Source organism: Peromyscus eremicus, chromosome 7 (assembly GCF_949786415.1).
Source record: "Peromyscus eremicus chromosome 7, PerEre_H2_v1, whole genome shotgun sequence".
Lineage (NCBI taxonomy): Eukaryota > Metazoa > Chordata > Mammalia > Rodentia > Cricetidae > Peromyscus > Peromyscus eremicus.
The window spans coordinates 80,237,578-80,258,902 of NC_081422.1; the positions used below are offsets into that span (position 1 = coordinate 80,237,578).

At 41.5% G+C, this 21,325-nt stretch overlaps 1 protein-coding gene across 1 annotated transcript in view; it reads right to left on the bottom strand.

The window, feature by feature from the left end:
- Nucleotides 1–464: 464 nt before the first annotated feature.
- Nucleotides 465–21,325, bottom strand: part of Ube3d (ubiquitin protein ligase E3D) — a 151,661-nt gene continuing 130,800 nt past the window's right edge. Inside the window, exon 10 of the mRNA XM_059267045.1 lies at nucleotides 465–1,044. Within this exon, the coding sequence (XP_059123028.1) occupies nucleotides 1,024–1,044 (21 nt within the window). The 3' untranslated portion in view covers nucleotides 465–1,023. The remainder of the gene's footprint in view (nucleotides 1,045–21,325) is intronic.

A 21,325-nucleotide genomic window follows, 5' to 3' on the forward strand; every position in this document is an offset into this window, starting at 1 on the left:
GGATGGCAAGTGATAACCTACAATGAAGGATGTTAGGGAATGAGGGGACAGAAGACGTGTTTGGGAGCAAGAGGTATTATTAGGTGATCTGAAAGCTAGGATCAACCACTAGGTGAGATCCCCAGCAGGAATGGTTGCAGACTCCGGGAATGTCCTCCTACGTATGCAGTAGGGAGGGAAAACATGGATGGATCCTCGGCAGGGGAGATCAACCAATCTGGCCCAAGCCACAACTCCAGTCCCAGCTCTTGAGTGTGATATTAGGTGAGTCTCAAGTCTTCTCCATAAAATCAGGAGCTGGCCTGGGCGCTGCAGGACTGGGCTCAGCCCTTATCATTCTCAATGTTTTCTTGTTTGGGTACATAGAAATCGAAGTAACTTTATCCTAAGAAGCCAGCATTGTCCATTTATTAATTTGTAATAGCATGTGGTGAAGGGAATAAAGAACAAAAGAACTCATGTGGTTTTACACCCTCAGGAAAACTTTAATTGGATAATCCCTCATTCAACAAACACCAACGAGCATCTTCTTTGACTAAGATATGAAAACTTCTGTATTTTAGTGTTTAAAAATGTGTTTGAAACAAACCCGGAGCTCTTTAAAAGTTTATTTCCCAGGATTTACAGCCGTTAACATTCAGCTCCCCAGTGCAGTTCCTCGCTGCTGTGTTCACACAGGACAGATGGGTTTCCATTAGCTAATCTGCTTCCAGGTGGTGCTGACACAGCACAGACTTGCATATTCCTCTCTGTGGGAAGTAGAGGTGCAACTTCTATACTTAACCTGCCGACAACCTGCTACTACAACTTTCCTGCGAGCCTTGGCTTTGCACAGAGCTAAAGTCAGCTCTCAGAGAATAAATGCAAATGAGGAAACTGGAAACTTCAGCACTAGGCCCTCATTCCACACAGCTCCAGTTCTTGTTCATCTCGGCTATGTTGACAGAGCTGACTCCTGGCCTTGGCTGTGCTCTGTGCTGGAGAGCTGTCTGCTGGTAGACCAGAAGGCCTCAGCTTCAACAGCTACATCTTCAAAAAGGCCACCTGTGTGTGGGGGGGGGCAAAAAAAAAAAACACAATACTTTACTAAGAGAACATGATAGAATGGCAGGCTGCACATCAAATCCAATTGAGGGGGCAAATCTGGTCAACAGGATACATACCCATCTCCCAGAATCAAAAGAAATGACTCAGGCGAGGCAGACATTGGATTTTACAGCAAGAACCAATCAATCTTTTTTAAATGAACCATCAAGTAATTAGAATGACTTACATCCACTTTAAAGAAAAAATAGAGTTTTAATTGACAGTAAAGTTATATATCCATGAAGTAATCTAGTTCATGTTCTCATTGGTTCAAACCACTCTTTTTGACATTGTTAGCAGAATTTGGAGTCTAGATGATTGCCCGGCAATTCTCCGTCCTTAACACTGTTGGTAAGTACATCATCTTCTCCTCAGGTCATGCTGATACTTTTAATCATATGCAATTAGACTTGTTGTGTTTGCCAGTAGCAATTCATCTTCACCTACTGTTTAAAAGAAAACTTAATTCATACAGGCTTATGTGCAAAACTATTTTCAAGCTATCAACAGGGCCCAGAACAAATGCCTGGAACTTCCCAATAGTTCTAATAACGGCGAAACAAGCAATGATAACAGACCATAAATGTTTATGGAGTTTTAGTTCAGAGGTGACAAAAATTGGGAACTGTACTAACATCAGGAAGAGAGTCAAACACAGAAAGGATGCTGGCCAGAGTGGAAGGTTTGGGAAGCTTGTGCTGGGCCAGATGGGAGTAAACTCGCCCATTCTTAGAGAAGTAGCTGTAGCTAGAGTTTTCTTGGTCCTGCCTGGCCCACGGTCAGGACAAATCTCTCTCACCCGCCAGTCCCGCAGCTGCTCAGACCCAACTGAGTAAACACATAGAGACTTTCATTGCTTACAAACTGTAATGGCGCTGGCAGGCTTCTTGTTATCTAGTTCTTCTATCTTAAATTAAACCATTTCTATAAATCTATACCTTGCCACATGGCTCGTGGCTTACCAGTATCTTACATGTTGGTACTCATGGCAGTGGCTGGCAGCGTCTCCTGACTCAGCCTTCCACTTCCCAGAATTCTCCTCTCTCCTTGTCCCGCCTATACTTCCTGCCTGGCTACTGGCCAATCAGTGTTTTATTTATTAACCAATCAGAGCAACACATTTAACATACAGAACATCCCATAGCAAGTATCAATGGCATGAGGGAAGTTGGGGCCTTCCCAGCTGTAGTGTAAGGGGCACGCAGTTAATGAGCCCTGTTACAAGGAAAAGAAAAAGGCAGAGCCTTGCAGTGCAGGAGGCATTGGCTTTATGGAGAGTACTTCAGAGGACCTTGCTCTTCATATGGTGCTAGAAAGAATCTCCTGCTGAGTTTCCATATCAACTTCCTGCTGAGCTCCTACATCAAGTTTTGCAATGAGAGCACCAAAGTTGAGGGAACAGACAAGGAAGAAGGGTTACAGTTCCTAAACGACATCTAAACTCAGGACAATTACAACTGGTATAAGCTTCTAGGGCTTTCTGTGATGATCAAATGAGATAATAGGCTGGGTGAGGGTGGGAAATGTGTTTTAGGGCAGGCCAGGCTCTATAGTGTGTGTAAGCTAGCCTGAGCCACATAGTAAGGCCCTGCCTCAAAAACTATGAATAAATAATAAAAATATAATGGTTATTAAAAGATAGTATGCTACAAAAACTCACATGAGTTTTTTTCCATCTTTGTCTCCTACTTTTCCACTGTTACCAGATGGGAAGGGGCGTTCGAGAGAGACTCCTGTGTGTCCCATTAGGGATTAAGGAGTGGGTATAGAATTAGATAGGATGGGAGACCACAGGTCATTGCTTCAGACACAGGGCCCACTGAGGGCAGTGGTTACTGTGCTTCTAGCCCGCTGGGAGAGAAAATACACCTTCTAAAGGCAAAATCAGTTAACTCTTTTAATTCTGCAAATTACTGTGGCATGGAGTAGTTGAAAGAGGGACGAACATTCATGAAAGTGTCTAGGAAATTTAGCTCTGCAGTCAGACATCTGACTAGACTCTGAGACAGTTTTGGTTGTCAACAACTGGGAGAGGGTGGTGACGGACATCTAAGAGGGGGAGGTAGAGGTGTTGCTGAGTGTCCTAAAAAATCACAGGACAGTCCCCTCAAATGCCCCCAAATGTCAACAGTGTCAGTGGTGCTGAGAAACACTGTAATTACGGAATCGTTTCGTGAAACCAAATCCCTCATTGACTAGTTCTGTGACCTTTAATAGGCTGGTTAACCTCTTTCCATCTTTCCACACCTGCAAAATGGGAATTGTAAAAGGCCCACCTGAAACCTGTAAAGCATTTTATAGTGTAGTGAGCTTGTTTTGACTCTATTTGCCCTGAGCACAGGCCTAGGATCAAGGCAGGGCATCGTTGGAAACACGGTTTACAAAGGAAGAAACAAGCTCCGAAAAATGAAGCGACTTGCTGAGTGCACAGAACCTATCAAGTGGCAACGGTGGACTCGGAGAGAAACTGTGATTCGAAACCCCTCCATCTCTTACCATAACCTTGCAGATAAATGAGAGAAAAAGCTAGAGGCCCAGGGACCTTCCATCCCACTGACGCCTCGAACATCCAAAGACAGCTTTGGTTTCCTACACTTGTGATAGTGAACCTAGAGAACAGTAACCCTGGAGGCTCAACTGACCAATAATGCAGAGAAGCCCCCCGCCAAGTAAGGAAAACCTGACATTGGGACCTAATGAGTTTTTATCTCTAGTTTTGTTAGCTTCCCCTACCAAGTACATTATGTACTTCCTAAGTCTCAATAACAAAGACATGTACTCAAACTTGGGGAGCAGGTATTACCTGGTGCTTTGTGGTGCCTTTTATTTAAATTGAAGTTGAGTTAACTATTTCAAAAGCCAATTTTGCGTTCTCTCGCTTTTATTTGTGACAGGATAAACTGCTTCCATTACTGCCATTTATTTTGAGAGAGGATAATCTTTTTGCTTTTACGATGCTGAGAAAATCCTGTTTCAATGCTTTCAGACCACACGAATACAGCCGCACCTCCAGGCTTTTGCATTTCTGGAATATACAGTCACAAAAATGTAAACAGTGACTTGAGACATGGGAAGAGAGGACTCTTTCTATGCCATAAGATATGACTCTGTGTTCATGCACCCAAATATGGACACTTGGAAGGCAGACGAGCTAGGAGATCTAAAGATAATGTCCCTGCTTTGAGTCATCTAAAAACAGTGGTCTTAAATGACAAAACATAGAACAAGACTGATGGAGTGGCGGACCACAAGTTAAGTCTATAATGCTTCAGTTACACAGGAGCGACATGTTAAACATTTAAAAACATCCTTTAATCTTAGTTAACAGCTGTATTGTTAATGGAGATTTCAATCAATAAAAAGATATGTTGTCAAAGCAGGTCACATAAGATACAATTTGCATTTTTTAAAAGCTATCTAGTACTTTGGGATATGTTAAACAAACCCAATAAGACTATAAAATACTAAAAATTTTGAGTTTCATAATTGCAGGTTTTGATTTTTTTTAATAGTTTTTTAAATTTTATGTGTACGAGTGGTTTTGCCTGCATATATATCTGTACACATGCCTGGTGTCTACAGAAGTCAGAAGAGGGTGTCCAGTGCCCTGAAATTGGAAATAGAGACAGTTGTGAGCTACCATGGGCATGATGGGAATAGAACCTGGGTCCTCTGGAAAACCAGCCAGTGCTCTTAATAACTGTAATAACTGGATCATCTCTCCAGCCCCTCATACCTGCAGGCTTTCAAAATGATTCTACAATAAGTAATCATAGCTATACATAGATTTCCCTTTTAAGGGGGAGCTGTTAACATGAAATCGATTGGTTTTATAGTAAGACAAGAAAATTTTATATTTTATGCTTTATATGGTAAAATATGCCTTACATTATAGTTTCTAAGACCCAAACTCCATTTATAAAATAAAAGATAATTGTGAATACAAAAAGAAATTTAAAAATCTAGCTTTTTATAACATTTATCAAATATGTTTGGCATCTTAAAGTAACACTGGGCTTAAGTAATCCTCTTGACTCCCTAGCTCAGTGTTTATCAGGAGACTGTTGACAGCACCCACACCTGGCTTTTGAGTTGAATATTGTATAAGATAGTCCTCCCTCAGGGCTGGCAGGCTGACTTGATTTGTCTATTGACTCAGTCTCTGTTTTATGCCACTGTTTGTCCCAGTAACCACATTGAGAAGCAAGGATTCCCTCACGGTGCTAACACAGGAGTGGGGACCAGCCAAGCAATGACATGACCTAATAAGATGGATATGTTTAAGATGGCTGCCTAACACTCACTGAGGGGAAGTCACCACCCAAGTTATGAAAAGAAGATAGACTTCTAAAGCAGTTCCCCAAAGGAAGTATATGGTATTGTATTCCCCCAAATACTGTGCATGCTAATAAACTTATCTGGGGTCAGAGACAGAACAGCCACAATATTAAACATAAAGGATAGGCAGTGGTAGCACACGCCTTTAATCCTAGCATTCCAGAGGCAGAAATCCATGTGTTCAAGGATACAGACAGGCATGGTGACTCATCATGCCTTTAATCCCAAAAAGCAAGCCTTTAATCCCAGGGAGTGACGGTAGAAAGCAGAAAGGTATATAAGGTGTGAGGACCAGAAACTAGAAGCATTTGGCCTGTTAAGCATTCAGGCTTTTGAGCAACAGTTCAGCTGAGATTCGTTCTGGATGAGGACTCAGAGGCTTCCAGTCTGAGGAAACAGGACCAGCTGAGGAATTGGCCAGGTGAGGTTAGCTGTGGCTTGTTCTGCATCTGATCTTCCAGTTCACCCCAATACCTGGCTTAGGTTTGATTTTATTAATAAGAACTTTTAAGATTCATGCTACAGAAGTAACTATGGGTTTTGTACTGGCAAAAAGAGACAGTGAAAGTCAGCCTGACAAAGTGTTTGCTGCACACAGACTCCCACTGAAAGATGCTGGCTTGCTGACGGGATTCTGGCAAACAGTCGGAGGGGAAGAAGTCCCTGCTGCACCAACAGGCAGAGGCTACAGGTGCATTTGACTAGACTATGGGAGCTCAAGCACAACCTTCCACTCCAGAGGGTCTACCTAGACTTAGCAGAGACCTTCAAACTGTGGGGGCAGAGTGAGATGATATCTGTGGATTACTATAAACCTTCATCTGGGATTTCCTGTAAGCCGTGGTTGACACTGTGATGATTGGCATAAAACTCAAAAAACTTGGTTTTCATGCACCAGGGCAATAGGGAAGCTGAGTTACTACTGGGAGAAGGGCAGCCAGAGGCTCCATCTAAAGACAGGACAGAAAGCACGGACCAACACATCTGGACCGACACATCTGCCACTTGTCGGAGTTCCAGCCTTCAATAAAAGCAGCAAGTTCAGGGCACATACGTATCATCACTTCTTTCAGAACATGCAGATTATGGAAGGCACTGCCATCGCTGGACAGAGCTACTGACGCTGGAGTGAACAGCCAGTTCTGAAAGCCCAGTTACATAAAGCAAACCCAGGCACTCTGCTAAGGACAGCAAACCCTCAGGACACATATTTACATGAGAATAGTCTTGAAAGGGCTTCATAAAAATCTACTGCCTCCAGCACAATTTGTATTTGTTAGGAAATAATGACGTTCATGTGGGTGGGTGCTAAAAATGCCACATATAAAACAGTGCTACCTCAATAAATACGCCATCATTCAGACATTCAAAAGTCCTAATTTCTCTTCTCTCTGGAACAGCTGTGAGGGGCATCCCGGAGCAAGCACATGGTGATACCAGGGAAGCTACGGACCAGGATGTTTGGAAATCCGGTCCCATTGGTACCAGCCCCTGAACAAACACATGTAGTTGGGAGTGAAGTTCCTGGAAGCCACAGTCTTTTCCGCGGTATCAATTCATTGAAACAGTTACCGCTGTCTCCCGAAAGGTGGCTTTAGTACAAAACAAAACAAAACTGGTTTTATTTGCTTTTGTTTTGTTTTAAACATACTCTATTAAGGAAGCCACTGCCTCTTTCTTTGGAGGTTCAGAAGCCTGAGTGCTGAGGACAGAGTCAGGATGTCCAACCCTCATACCAGGCAACTAAAGAGCTTTCTGTATCAGGCAAAATCACTGAATTATCGACTTTAGGGATAGTTTTTAAGTTCTGATCTGGCCTGAAACAGTAATTCCAATAGAGATGCAAGCAAGGCAAAAACTTCTTCCTGGAAAATATTTCTAAGCCACTGTCAAGGGCAGAGGAGGAAATGGCCAGTGAGGATGCAGTTGGGGACTCCACCAGCTAACACTGAGAAAACGCCATGAATGTTATATGTAAGCAGCAATGAGATGTTATAATTAGAGGCCTTCAGGTCAACACCGTTTGGGTGTACAGGGGCAGAACTCTGTCAGGCAGGACCGGTGACTCAGGTGATCTGTCATTCTCTTCAGGGAAAGGGCTAGCAAAGTCACATTCACACTTCCAAACTGTCTTGGTTAATTTTATGTCATACCCGAGCAGCTTTGCTTCTGTGATTTGCTTTAATAATTTATTTCTAATTATATGAAATATAGCTCCAACTAGAAAATATAGAAAAGTACACACAAAAAAGAGAACTATAATTTTTATAGCTCTGTTACTCAGAGATACTGGATAATGTTTTGGTTTTCTTTCCAGATACTTATTTACCATATATATCTGATCATTTTTATATACGCTGTTTAGTAATTCATTGCTTATGTTTAACCAACTGATGTATTGTGGCAGTTTTCACATGCCAGTAGTATTCTTTATGATAAATTTTAATGGTAACATTATATATATTACTATATATTTATCACTTAAGGAAGAAAAAAGTACAAACACATAACTTCTTTTGCCAGAAACAAAATCTGGGAATTTAGGGTGGAGTGGTACTGAGCACTGTGGTTCTGGGGTGCTGTCTCTGGACCAGCATCATCTTCACCTCTGTGGTGCTGTCTCTGGATCAGCATCATCCTCACAGATCAGCATCATCCTCGCCACCCAAGAACTTGTTAAAGAAGAGTTATCCTGCCTTACTCTCGGCCCACTGGATCAGACACTCAGGGGAAGTGGCTTTCCGATAGGGCCTTCCCGATGATTCTGGTTACCTTCTACTGTGACAGCCATCAGTGTAGTCTGATTTTACAAAGCTAAGTACTGGGGAAGGTAACTGACTTGATGAAAGCCAAAACATAGGTTTTCTCTTTACTTTAACAAACCAAAGTGCATTCTAGAGCAGCACAAACTAGGCACTCTGGCATGAGTGTCCAAAACAACCCACAACCACGAACCTGAGAAGGCACAGGTAACGATGATGGTGGGGTGGGGGGAGTCAATAACAGGGATGAGAGACGGAGCCAGGGAGGGAATAGTCAGATACATTCTATAAATGTATGAAATTGTCAAGCAAGATTAATCAATTAAAAAAAAAACAAAAAAAAATCCTCTTTAAAAGAAAACATCTTTTTCCTCTAGAAGAGAAACAAAAACGGGAGGAAAATCAAATTAAAGTAGAAAGAACCAGATTAAGTCCAGTGCTTTTGTTCTGAGACATGTATTATTACAGATCTTAATAGGGCTCTGTGCAGTATTTCCATAGACGTCTACAGTGTACTAGACGCGGATGCCCTTTGTTCTGGCCCCACCCCTGGCACCATGCACTCCCAATCCTGACAATCACAACCTTCTCATGGGGTGAATTTCTTTTCCTTTTACATGAGAGAAAACAGCAGTACTTGTCTGCTTTATTTTTATTTCAGTCAGCTTGCGGACCCCAGCTCCACCCATTTTGCTACAAATGGCAGGATTTCCTTGTTCTTCACGACTGAATGATACCATGCTATGTGTACGCATCATGTATGCTTTATCCAGCCATCTGTCTTTGGGCAGCTAGTCTGACTCCATCCCAGCTATCGCCTTTTTGCCGACTTAATTTCCTTTGCCTACCCACCAAGAACCAGGATGTTGTCTGTATTACATGGCAGTTCTGTTTTAGCTTTTGTAACACCTCCATCATGTTTTCCATATGGCTGTAGTAGTACACAGTCCCACTGACTCTGTTCTCTCCAACATCAGAGATAACGATGTGGGTATCTTCATCTACTGAAAAGGTTTTAGGTCATTTGCTTATTTTGTTTTAGTTTAAAAACTGTTTCACATTTACTTGTGTGTATGGATGTATATATGCACACACGTGCAAGCCACGGCATCCAAATGGCAGACAGCGGACACCTTGTGGGAGTCAGTTCTCTCCTTCTATCATGTGAGGTCCAGGGATAGAATTCAGGTTCTTCAGGCTTGGTGGCAAATGCCTTTACCTTTACCTAGTGAATCACCTCATTGTAGCAGGAATTTTACAAGTTCTTATTAATAAAATCAAACCCAGGGCCAGGGATTAGGGTGAATGCTGGAAGATCAGAGAAGCAGAACAAGCCACAGCCACCTCACCTCACCAGTTCCTCAGCTGATCCTGTTTCCTCAGACTGGAAGCCTCTGAGTTCTCATCCAAATGGATCTCAGCTGAACTGTGCTGCTCAAAAGCCTAAAAGCTTAATCAGCTAAAAGCTTCTAGTTTCTGGTCCTCACGCCTTATATATCTTTCTGTTTTCTGCCATCACTCCCTGGGATTAAAGGCTCGCTTTCTGGGATTAAAGGCGTGAGTCACCATGCTTGGCTATATCCTTGAACACACAGAGATCCAGGTAGATCTCTGCCTCTGGAATGCTAGGATTTAAGGTGTGTGCTACCACTGCCTATCCTCTATGTTTAATATTGTGGCTGTTATGTTCTCTGACCCCAGATTAGTTTATTAGCGTGCACAATATTTTGGGGAACATAATACCACCACACCTCATTGCCCCATCCCCCATTTGCCAGTATTTATGAACTGGATTACTTAGTGGTTTTTTTTTTTTTAAATTAGTGGGGCTTTGTTTTTTTGGTTGTTTTTTTTTTCATATTCTGTACAATAACTGTTGGATGAACAGTGGCAGCTATCTTCTTCCATTCTTTAGGAAGTCTCTTTCCTCTGCTGTTTTATTTTGTAGAAGCTTTCTACATTGATATAATCCTGTTTGTCCATTTTTGTTTCCTGTGCTTTGAGAGTTTTACCCAGAAAAATCTCTGCTTGTGCTGATGTCTTAAAGCATGTCCCTGTGTTTTCTCCTAACACTTTCAGAACTTCTATTTAGGTCACTGGCCTATTTGGGGCTGATTTTGTAAAAGGTGACAATGATAAAGGAGATTGGGTCTAGTGTTGACTAGTGGAGAGCCAAGCCCTTTATGTTAGCTGCTGAAGACTAAAGAGACCCACAGCTTTCCCACATAAAGCAAATTAAGAATTAAATGAAGTTTTGGCGGAGGTGGGAAGGAGGCAGCTGCGTGTGGTACACATACGCTGATCTATCTATCCCCTGTCCCTGTGCATGGGAGTGTGTGTGGTGTGCATACGGATGTGTATCTGTGTTTCCCTAGATCTACTCACTTCACAAGAATCTCTTCCGCAAAATTCTTTGGCTAGTTCCAGTGAAGAAAACTACCACAAATGTGACTTCAAAATAAAGTCCCACAAAAAGCTGGGAAGGAAACCAAACTTGTCATATTTTGCTAGGTAAGATGTGAAATTGTACAGCTATTCTCCAAAACAATTTCTTTCAAAACTAAATATGAGCTGGGCATGGTGACACCAGCATTTAATCCCAGCACTCAGGAGGATGGCAAGTTCAAGACCAGCCAGGCTTATACAGCAAGTTCTAAGCCAAGCTAGGCTGTAGAAGACCCCCATCTGTCTTAGTTAGGTTTTCTATTGCTGAGAAGAGATACCACAACCATGGAAAATCTTATAAAGGAAGACATTTAATTGGGGCTGGCTTACAGTTCAGAGGTTTTAGTCCATTATCATCATGGCAGGAAGCACGGCAGCATGCAGGCAGGCATGGTGCTAGAGAAGGAGCTGAGATTCCTACATCTTGATCTGCAGGCAGCAGGGAGAGACTGTGTACCGGCACTGAGAGTAGCTTGAGCATATAAGATCTCAAGGCCCACCCCCCACAGTGACACACCTACTCCAACAAGGCCACACCTCCTAATACTGCTATTCCCTCAGGGCCATTCCTATTCAAACCACCACAGCATCTTTAAACAACAGCAGCAAAACAACAGGTCAACGTGTAAGGATTATACGATCCACCAACTGCAATCTTGGAACAGACGTGGAAAATCTTGCACAATATTAATTGTCAAAAACTGAAACAAACCCAGGTAAATGTTTCAACAGTAGTACAGTGATTCCATGGGATCTTAATAATCAGCAACAAAAAAATCCACAAATCACTGACTCACACAGCTCTCCTAGGAACTGTGCTGAGTTTAAAAACCTAACCTCAAAAGGTTATATACTGTATAACTACATTCATGTAACATTATAAAATAGATAGCATTTTAAAGGAGAGACAGACTTATAATTGCCAGGGGCGAGGGATGTTGGAGAGTGAAGAATGGGTATGATTATATAATAACAAGATGGATCCTTACAGTGATGGACTTGCCAGTGTCTTGACTGTACAAAAGATACATGAACACACACTGGTGATAACATGTATAAATAATACTCTATACATGAACACCCACACAAATGACAACACTGGAGTTACTGAGTAACATCAGAGGGGTTATATTCATGTCAATATCTTGATTGGGCTACGTAATACTTTTATAACATGTTATCACTGGGAGCAATGGAGCAAAGCGTACTGCAGTCTTTCTAAACCATTCTTTACAACTACACACAGATATACAAAATTACCTCAATAAAGATTCCAACTAAACAAACTCCATAGTATTTAGCAAATGGTTTTTATCTAGCTTCCTTTAATCCAGTGTCTCTGCCTGTAACCCTAGGATGCATTTTTCAAAGCCTTATCCCGATGCTTGTGTCAATATATCAATGAGATCCCATTTCCTCTGTGTAATGACCCTAGTAATCTAGTAGGTTAATTTTGAAATACAGGTGGCAATGCTATTAAAATCAACAGGGTTAGGTGAGCAGCCTGGAATCAATGTTTAAATTACACAGTGCTATTTCACATGTCAGGTAGTGATGAAGTTTGTGCTGTGACTAGTCCACCAGGTACACACTTCTTCTTTCTGCCTCATTTTTATCATTTTCTAGAAATCAAAATGCCCTAGCAGATTCTGTGGGAATAGAATAAGCTTCTCAATGTTTGTTTGTTTGTTTGTTTTTTGGTCAGACTATATATACTTAAATTAAAACTTAAATTTTAATCTTGAAAGTAATATTACCTTACAAAAAATGTCTAGGGAAATCGGAAATAAACATATAGCATAATACCCTAATATAATTATAATTTTGGCCCATTTTCCCATATAGTTTAAAAAGGCATTTTAAAAAAGGTTTATATATATATGTGTGTGTGTGTGTGTGTGTGTGTGTGTGTGTGTGTGTGTATGTATGTATATTGTATGTGTGTGTACACATTTGTACACATGAGTGCACATGCCAGCAGAAGGTAGAAGAGGGTTTCAGGTACCCCGGAGCTCAAGTTACATGTAGTTGTGAATAACCCAATGTGGGTGCTGGGAACCAAGCTCAGTCTCCTGAAGAGCAGCAAGCTCTTAACTGCTGAGTCATCTCTCTAGTCCCCAAAGACATTTTAAATCGTTTCATATATGACATTTTATACAATATTTTTCATATGCAACTCAGTAAGTCTTTACTCCTATTTTAACAGCTGTACAACAGTTTATCATAATTTATTTAAGCCACTATGAATTTGAATTGCTTCCAAATTTACTAAGTCAAAAGTTATACTGAAGTAATTATTGTCATGTTTATAGATTTGTTTTCCCATACTTTGGAATAAATTCCTTAGAGACAGAGTCCCAGAAATTGGACTGCTAGACTGAAAGGTATAGAAATTACTATAATTTGATGTGTTTTTTCCCAATGAGCTGTACCAACCAACACTGTGTTAACTCTTATTTAAATTAGTGCTAATTTAATAAAAGGGCAATGATATCTCAATGGTTTGGTTTGAGTTTATTGAGTTGCTGTGAAATTAGAGATTCTACCAATTTTTTTTTTTAACCATTAGTTTTCTCTTCAGTTAACTGTGAGTTCAAGTCCTTATCCTTGAAACTCTCAACAGGATTTTTAGTTTTTTTCTAATTTTAATTTTTAACAACATGTTGTGTTTGGTGCATATGTGCATGAGAGTGAGTGAATGCTAGTGTGAAGGCAATACAGATCCCATCGAAGGGGAGGATCACCATCTTATACTACCTGCTGTCCTCAGTTCCAGGAAGGACCTCAGGAATGTGCCATGACAACTCGAACAGATACAGGGCAGTTTGCTCCTGCAGACGTTCTCTCTGTAGTTTATGGACTTTGAAGATATCTAGATAATCCTGTTAAACAGTCCAGATAATCCTGCTGAGCAAGTTGTGGTTCCCTGCTAAAAGTACAACCCAATGGTTTCAAATGTGGCTTTGAGCCAAAAGTCTAGACCAATAGTTCAAAAAAAACCACCTTGCCCCATATCCCTTCTACCCAATCCCAAGTATGTAATTCCTGGCTTTTGGTTTTTCCCTATAAAAACCCTCTACACCTGGGCTCGTGGCTGCTCCACATTTCCTTCCATCTTCGTGCGGTGGCCCAGGTTGAACCTGACAATAAAAGGACCCTTATGTGCCTGGAAACCGGATCCTTGGTGGTCTCTGGAGGTTTCACTAAATGGGTACAACACTTGCTCACTAGTGCCACAAAATGTGTGTGGAGGTAAGGGGACAACTTTTGAGCGCTAGTTTCCTCCTTATACCACGGGTTCTGGGCCGTGAACTTAGGTTAGCGGGTTTGCACAGCAAGCATTACCTGCTGAGCCACCTAGGTAGCACATGGACACTTAAAAAAACAGTTTCTATAAGCTCTTCAGAAAATGTTGATTTTTTTTTTCATTGAAGGAATTAAGTGCCAGGCATGGTCTCATAAATCCATACAAAATACACTTGAATTACGTATCTAATTTAATTTTGCCCAAATTATACATGGAGGTCTGAGATTCAGAGAAGTTAAGTAGCTTTTACTCATGGTTGTGAGTTGGTAACAAGGCTGGGGTGCGATCAAGATTTTGTCTCTGAGCTTAGTATTCATTTCATCATATAAAGCTCTTTCCCTTTTAATTACAGTGAGAGATAATTGCTATGGTAACTTTACTTAAAGAAAGCGTGTATAATATTCCAATTTAAGCCGGATTTAATAGCTGGAATGAGGCAGGCTCCCTATCTAGTTAAGAAGAAAGTTGATTCCTTCTTTGGATTAATTATAGAGGAGAAAGCAGAGTTTGAGTGGCAAATCAAAGCCCCACTTGTAAAGAGAAATGGCTTTTTAATTAGTGGAGAAAGCCCTGTTAGATGATGAGTGCCAAGAAGACAGTGAGAAGATGGCTGGAATCTCAGATGGAACCATTTCTCTAAGTTTGGAGAGCAGGGTGATGCTGGCATACTTTAGTCAGTTCTGTAAAAATGACTGTAACTTGGAATAATCAAATATTAGTTAAGGACTGTCAAGAGAGGGATCAAATTGTAACCAGATGCTTATTTTCTTTAGTCAACTGTGCGGAGCGAGTGTACCCCTGTATGTATAAACATTCATGATATGATCATGGACATGTCTGTGACCCCAAGGCCTTAACCCAGGGGATGGCAAAGCCTTCCTGGTCCTAGTATGGTTGTTGAAAGGGTGTGCAGAAAGTATGAACCACAGCTTCCTTCTACAAGATGAATGCAGCCTGAGACTGCTCCCTTTCAGAGACCCAAATCAGCTAACCCGTCTCCTCATTCAACTGCGTGGCTGAGTTTCTAGGCTGCTGGTAGACCTCCACCAGAGTGTATGGCTTGCCCAATCCCAGTTTTTCTCTGTGTGTGTTTTTTCATTCCTGACACCCTAGTTAGGTCAATCAATCCAAAGCCCTGTAGGTTGAGGCTACTAATCAAAAAGGTTGAAGTTACTAATCAAATATTCTTTAAAAAAATATAATACATTTTCAATGTGCACACTCTCTAATAGATGGAGACTATTACAGAGATCCATAACTGGGCAGAATCCAGATAATAAGTGACTGTGAGGCACATGGCCCCAGTTGGAACATTACAATGTAACTCCTACATCTAAGGATCAAAAAACATCATGGAAGAGGAGACACAAAGATTGTAAGAGCCAGAAGACCAGGATGCTTGCAGCAAGATAGTATCTTCTAGACATAACAGGGATGCTGCACTCGGGAACTTCCAACAATGTGGTTGCTTACACAAAACCATACTAGTTGACAATCTAACACGGCTGGAAGAAAATTTCACTAGACACCATCCTAGATGAAGAGATAAAGGTCAACAATGGCTGGCTAAGTGAGGGAGAGTCAGTTTTCTTCAGGGACAAGCCCCCTGAAGGCTTCTCAATCCTAAATATATGTATGTTAAAGCAACATTAACTGAATTATTAATATACACATACACACACACACACAACAAAAACACTTATAGGAAAAAAGGTCATGAATTTGGGGTGGTGGTGATGGAAACACAGAAGGAATTGGAGTGGGGAGAGGGAGAAGTAGGAATGATATAAATACAATGTACTCATGTATAAAATTTTCAAAACAATTAAAATACAAATATAAGCCCTGTGAGGGGGTCCAAAACAGCTTGACCACACAGCAGCCACACAGGCTTAAAGGCCCAGACACAGCTTCTGTGACAGGCTTACTGGCAGGCAACACCTGGATCCAGGAAAATCCATAAGCTGACACCACCCAGGGAGGGCCTGCATCTAAGGGGAAGTACCTAGTATGCCAAACATTCCATCCATTAAGATTAGATAAGATCGCCAGATGTTCCTAAGCCTAGCACAGACCTATTTTCCCCTTTTACCAAGATATCCCCTACAAATGTCAGCCAATCAGGGTTCTGAACCCTAGAAATCCCCTCACCCCAACCTCTTAAAAACCCTACCTTGCCTGTGCTCAGGGCTCTCTGCTCTCACTGCTGCATCAGACAGACACAGAGACCAAGCTCCAAGCTTGAAATAAATGATCTTTGCTTTTACACCAGGGATTCGGTCTCCCTGGTGGTCTTTTGGGGGTCCCTATGATCTGGGCATAACAAGCCCCATAAGCAAATCTTTTAAAAGAGAAAATATGTTAAAACATCCATTGTCTTAGTTACTTTTTGTGGCTGTGAAGAGACACCATGAGCAAGGTAACTAATAAAAGAAAGCACTTAATTAGGGGCCTGCTTACAGTTTCAGAGGCCATCATGGCCATCATGGCAGGGAGCACAGTGGCAAATAGCCATGGTGATGGAGCAGTAGCTGAGAGCTTATATTCTGATCCACAGGGAAGAGATTGGGGGTGGGTTGGGGTGGAGGGGGACTAGGCTTCGAATGGGCTTTTAAAACCTCAAAGCCCACCTGCAGTGACACACCTCCTTCAACAACTTTCTAATCCTTCCCAACCAGTTTTACCAATTAGAATATTACCCTTTAAATATAGAAGCCTATGGGGGCCATTCTCATTCAAATCACAACATATTGAAGTAAACACGATTTCCTTTCTTAGGTTTATTATTTAAACTTACTAGAAATACATAGGGATTATAAAATTCTTATTAACCTGTTAATTTTAAAACAAAAGGAAGACTAAAGAATGGCTTCAGTGATGTAAGAAGAAACAAGGACAAAGTCTCTGGCAGAGGAGATCCACTGAAGAGGGTGCTATGTGACATGTCACCAAGAGCTCTGGACTTCTACCTCAAGCTCAAGGAAAGCCAAGGGGGCTCTTCTATATGGAACTGCTCAGCAAGTGTCACGAGGTCAAAAAAGGTGTACATGGTCCCCAAAGACTCAGTGTTCAGAAGAGTAAGATTACACCTGCCATCTAAGCTCTTCAGAAGTGGGGGTGTCGGATGACCCAAGGGGGGTGCACAAAGGTTAATTGTATTTGCACTGTAAGGACTGGAGAGCCAGAGGTAAAGTACATGAAACTGAGAGAAGGGAAAACTGATCAGTACAAGGCATTGCTTCCCACCCAGCATCAGGCTGTGGGGAGCAGAAAGATCCAGGCTCTGGACCCAGGGAAGGCTGAGATAGGCTCCCTGCAGCCCTGTCCACCAGTGACGAGCGATGACTGAGAAAAGATCCAAATGGCCCAGCAGACCCCTATGCATTAGGCCCCCAGTGAGTAGAAGAGTTTATATTCATCACAAACTTTATTATGCTTAAACATTTATTTTTCATATCACTAGAGATGCAACTTTTTTTTTCCTGTCTGCTTTTCATTCCTGAATTCATGTTTCTATTTTCTTAATTATTCCTTTTTTTTTTTTTTTTTTTTTTTTTTGGTTTTTCGAGACAGGGTTTCTTTGTGTAGCTTTGCGCCTTTCCTGGAACTCACTTGGTAGCCCAGGCTGGCCTCGAACTCACAGAGATCCGCCTGGCTCTGCCTCCCAAGTGCTGGGATAAAAGGTGTGCGCCACCACCGCCCGGCTTCTTAATTATTCTTAAAGGAAGATGTACAAAGACTGGTTGTACATATAAAACATTGAAGGCTTAACCAGAACTCTCCTTTTTTTCCCACACTACCTAAGTAACAGTACATCTATTGGTGACATGTACTGAAATTGCATATATTCTGTCTGAAGGAAGAAATCACACATGCATAACATTTACAAATGTAGGCAAGTAGCTGGCCGAGTGCAAAATATTACCTTCTGCTTACAAAATAAGTTTGAGTCCTGAAGCCGCTGACCAGACTGTGCAGGGCTTCTGAAGGTGTGCAGTAGGCAGGACTGCTGGACAAGGGATTCAGATCAATACATCTTTATTATTGGCACAACCCACTCATGAGAAGTTCAGCAGAGTCTGGGATTATTAAACCAAGGATATTTAATGAATGAAACTATTGGTTGAATTTACAAAGATTAGGCCTTTTGAAATTACAACCAACTTGTGCCATAAGATTAACTAGAAAGAAGAGTCTGGATGATTATTCATTGGATATTATGTAAGACAGTGGGAATGGAGGGACATCTATGTGACTTATCATGATTCAGTCATTAGTGCATGGCCTCTAGCTTATGTGGCACTGAATGCTTGGAAATGACCGATGCTCAACCACATTTTGCTGGAGAATACCAGGATCCTTCACAGTCAGTTAATGACCACAGACTGCTTGATTCTAGCTCACCAGAGGTCCTGTATGTTGCCACCTTCCCAAGAGATGCAAATGCTGTGAGCTGTCCTCATGATAGGCAGAGGAACTGCAGAGCACGATGCAACCCCCCAAAGCTGGCTCATGGACAGCTGACAGGTCACCTGGCTCAGGACAAACAATCTATTATCTTCCAGAGACAACAGAGTGAGACGACCCAGCCTTTTAGGCTTCTTCACTTGGAACTGGAGCTTCCCTCTTCTGGTTGGTTGGTCAAGAATTACATCCTATATTGAGTGGTTCCCCAATACACTTTCTTCCCACAGTCCTGTCTAGGAAAGCTGATTTCACCAAAAGCCCTCCTTAACCTGCACCAGCAGAGCCTGAAACTCATGCCCGGAGAGCTGCAAATGTCTTATTAAATAGCTAAGGTCCTCAGTGGCAGACTAGGGAAGATGGCCTCAGGACCGAAGAAGTTCCCAGAAACAAATGCCTTTACCCTATGTGAATAAGGACTACAGCCTGGCTAAGTGACGAGGACATGAGGAAGAACTCACTGTCCTGGGGAGTACATTGGAAACTCAAGTTTAGACTTTGTCAACACATCTAAATTGCTAAAAGACTGAACATAAACAAGTGTTCCATTGAGGCTGCTTTGCCTCCAAAACTGTTCTGTTTGGTATATTTAAAGAGAAAGCCACCAGCTCTGGTGATACAGGCTTGTAATTCTAGTTACTTGAGAGAATGAGGAAGGAAGATCACAAGGATAAGGCCTAGCCTAGGTTGTGGGGTGAATTCAAGGCCAGCTTAGTGAGACTGTCTCAAAATTAAAAAGTAGGAAGAGGGCAGAGGACATACAGGAATGCTTTTCTACCACACATAGCCTCCAGCACCAAAACAACAACAAACAGCTAAAGCCTATAATCATGTTGGTAACATGTTCTTCTCTATTTTCCCACTAATTTATAGGTAAAACATTCCACTGAAATAAATTATAGTTCCTTTTTAAAAAAATATTTTCTTTGGGAAATAGTCTTAGTAGCATTCCTCAGGGGTGATCTTTGGACCACCAACACCCACTCTTAAATAAATGTGTACAATCACCATCCTTTTTCTCAAGGATCCTATGTTCATCATAACATTAATGTGATATTAATAATCAATTATGGGAGGCTTAGGCCGGTGGATACCAGTCTTTTCCCTGACGCACCTGTAAGCCAACCAGCAGGTACAACTCCTGACTCAGATTCACTCACCCTAGCAGAATCAGCAGGGTACTTAAATAGCCTGTTTTCTGCTTTTATAATTTATGAAAAATTCCAACATTAACTCAGCCTATAATAAAGAGAACAGTGTAATTAACATGAGTTTGTAAATGGCTAACTCAACTGGGAAGGTAGATTAGTTGCACTTGCCTAGCAAGTGCAAAGCCCTGGGCTCAATCAATCACCCTGCCCACGCCCACTCAAAAACAAATACAACAACCTGTCAACTCATGGTTGTCCTTGTTTTACTTGAAACCCTGCCACAAATCAGTTTTGGAATAAATCCCATTCCTGTTATTCAAATGTTATTTAGCTGTGTATAATCAATATGTCTCATAAAAATAAAACCACAATGCCACAGTCACACCTCAACTATTAATAGTTATTCACTATCATCAAATATTCAGTTAGTGACCCTGGTCTCTGAGCCACCTCATATAGTAATTTAACAACTGATATTTATCCAAAACGGATTCCACATTTGGCCCAAGTATAACAATGAATTCCCACATGTTTTGAGTTTCTTTTAAATCCTGAGTTCCTTTGCCCCCTCTACCCCCACCCACCCCCATTTTTTTTTTTTTTTTTTTTTTTTATCCTTTGTGATTTCTATTTTAAACAAGGCTTTTGTTTTGTAGAGTTTTCCATTGACTGGAATGTGGTGTCTGTTTTGTTTTTATTTTTAGTGTCATTAGGAATTTATGCGTGTAAAACACTTTAATCCCCAGCAGTTATGCTCATCAGAGCTCAAACTGTTCCCTCTTTGAAGTGAAAACCGCTGCAACTCAAACTCCAGGTCGGATGGACAAAATTCTGGTAGTTCATGAAAATTCGATGGCTGTGATTTTTTGTTGTTTCGGTAGGACGTAATTCAGTGTCATGTGCATTTCAGCCCACAGTGGAATAGCCCTGTTCCAGAGGGGCTGTGTTCCATCTTAGGGAGATGGCACTCAGTGGCTTCCCTGGAGGCTGTGTTACTACTGCCTCTAAGGCACTTTGGACATATGTCTTCACATGGACCAGTGCCTCTCTCCTTCTGGGGATGAGCCACTGTGTTCCTGTTTCAAGGCACAGTAAGAAAACACCTCGCTTCCATTGTTCTTGTCTCCTGTTCAGGAAGCAGGTCCCAGACTCCCAGAGCTACATCTTGCCCACTTCGCTAGCAAACAGCCCCTTTGCAAACAAAATTATTTCCTTGATAGACTCTAAAAGCAAAGCACCTGAATCCCTGCTCTTAACACTGCAATTAAAAGGAAATACTAAGTTCCATGATCAGGAAACCAGAATGTAAAAAAGCAGTATTTCTGCATAGAACACTTAATTAAAAAAAAAAAAAAAGTAAAGGTATTGTTTTGTGGAGTAAAGAAAAAGACGGAGGCAGGAAGAAGAAATGAGTGTGTTCAAAAGTCTCTGGAGAAAATTCCCTGGGGTAGAAATTATCAAGTATCCCGTGTAGGACAGGCTCCTGTAGTATTGCTGGTTAACACTAGAAAAAGCATAGGCCTGCAAAGAAAACTGAAGGAGTTCTGAAACTCTGCTAATTACAGGCATTCCTAGCCACACCAAAGGAAAATCCTTTCAGCCAGAGTATGCTGGCTAGAGGGACGAAAATAAAGCATCAGAAAACACGAAGACACATTTCATGTTTCTGTGATATGGATCAAATTTATGCAGATGGTAGAAGGGTTCTCAGTTTCAAGTCTCCAGTGAAACTCACTCATGGCATACTGGTGGTGGTGGGCACCAGGGATCCT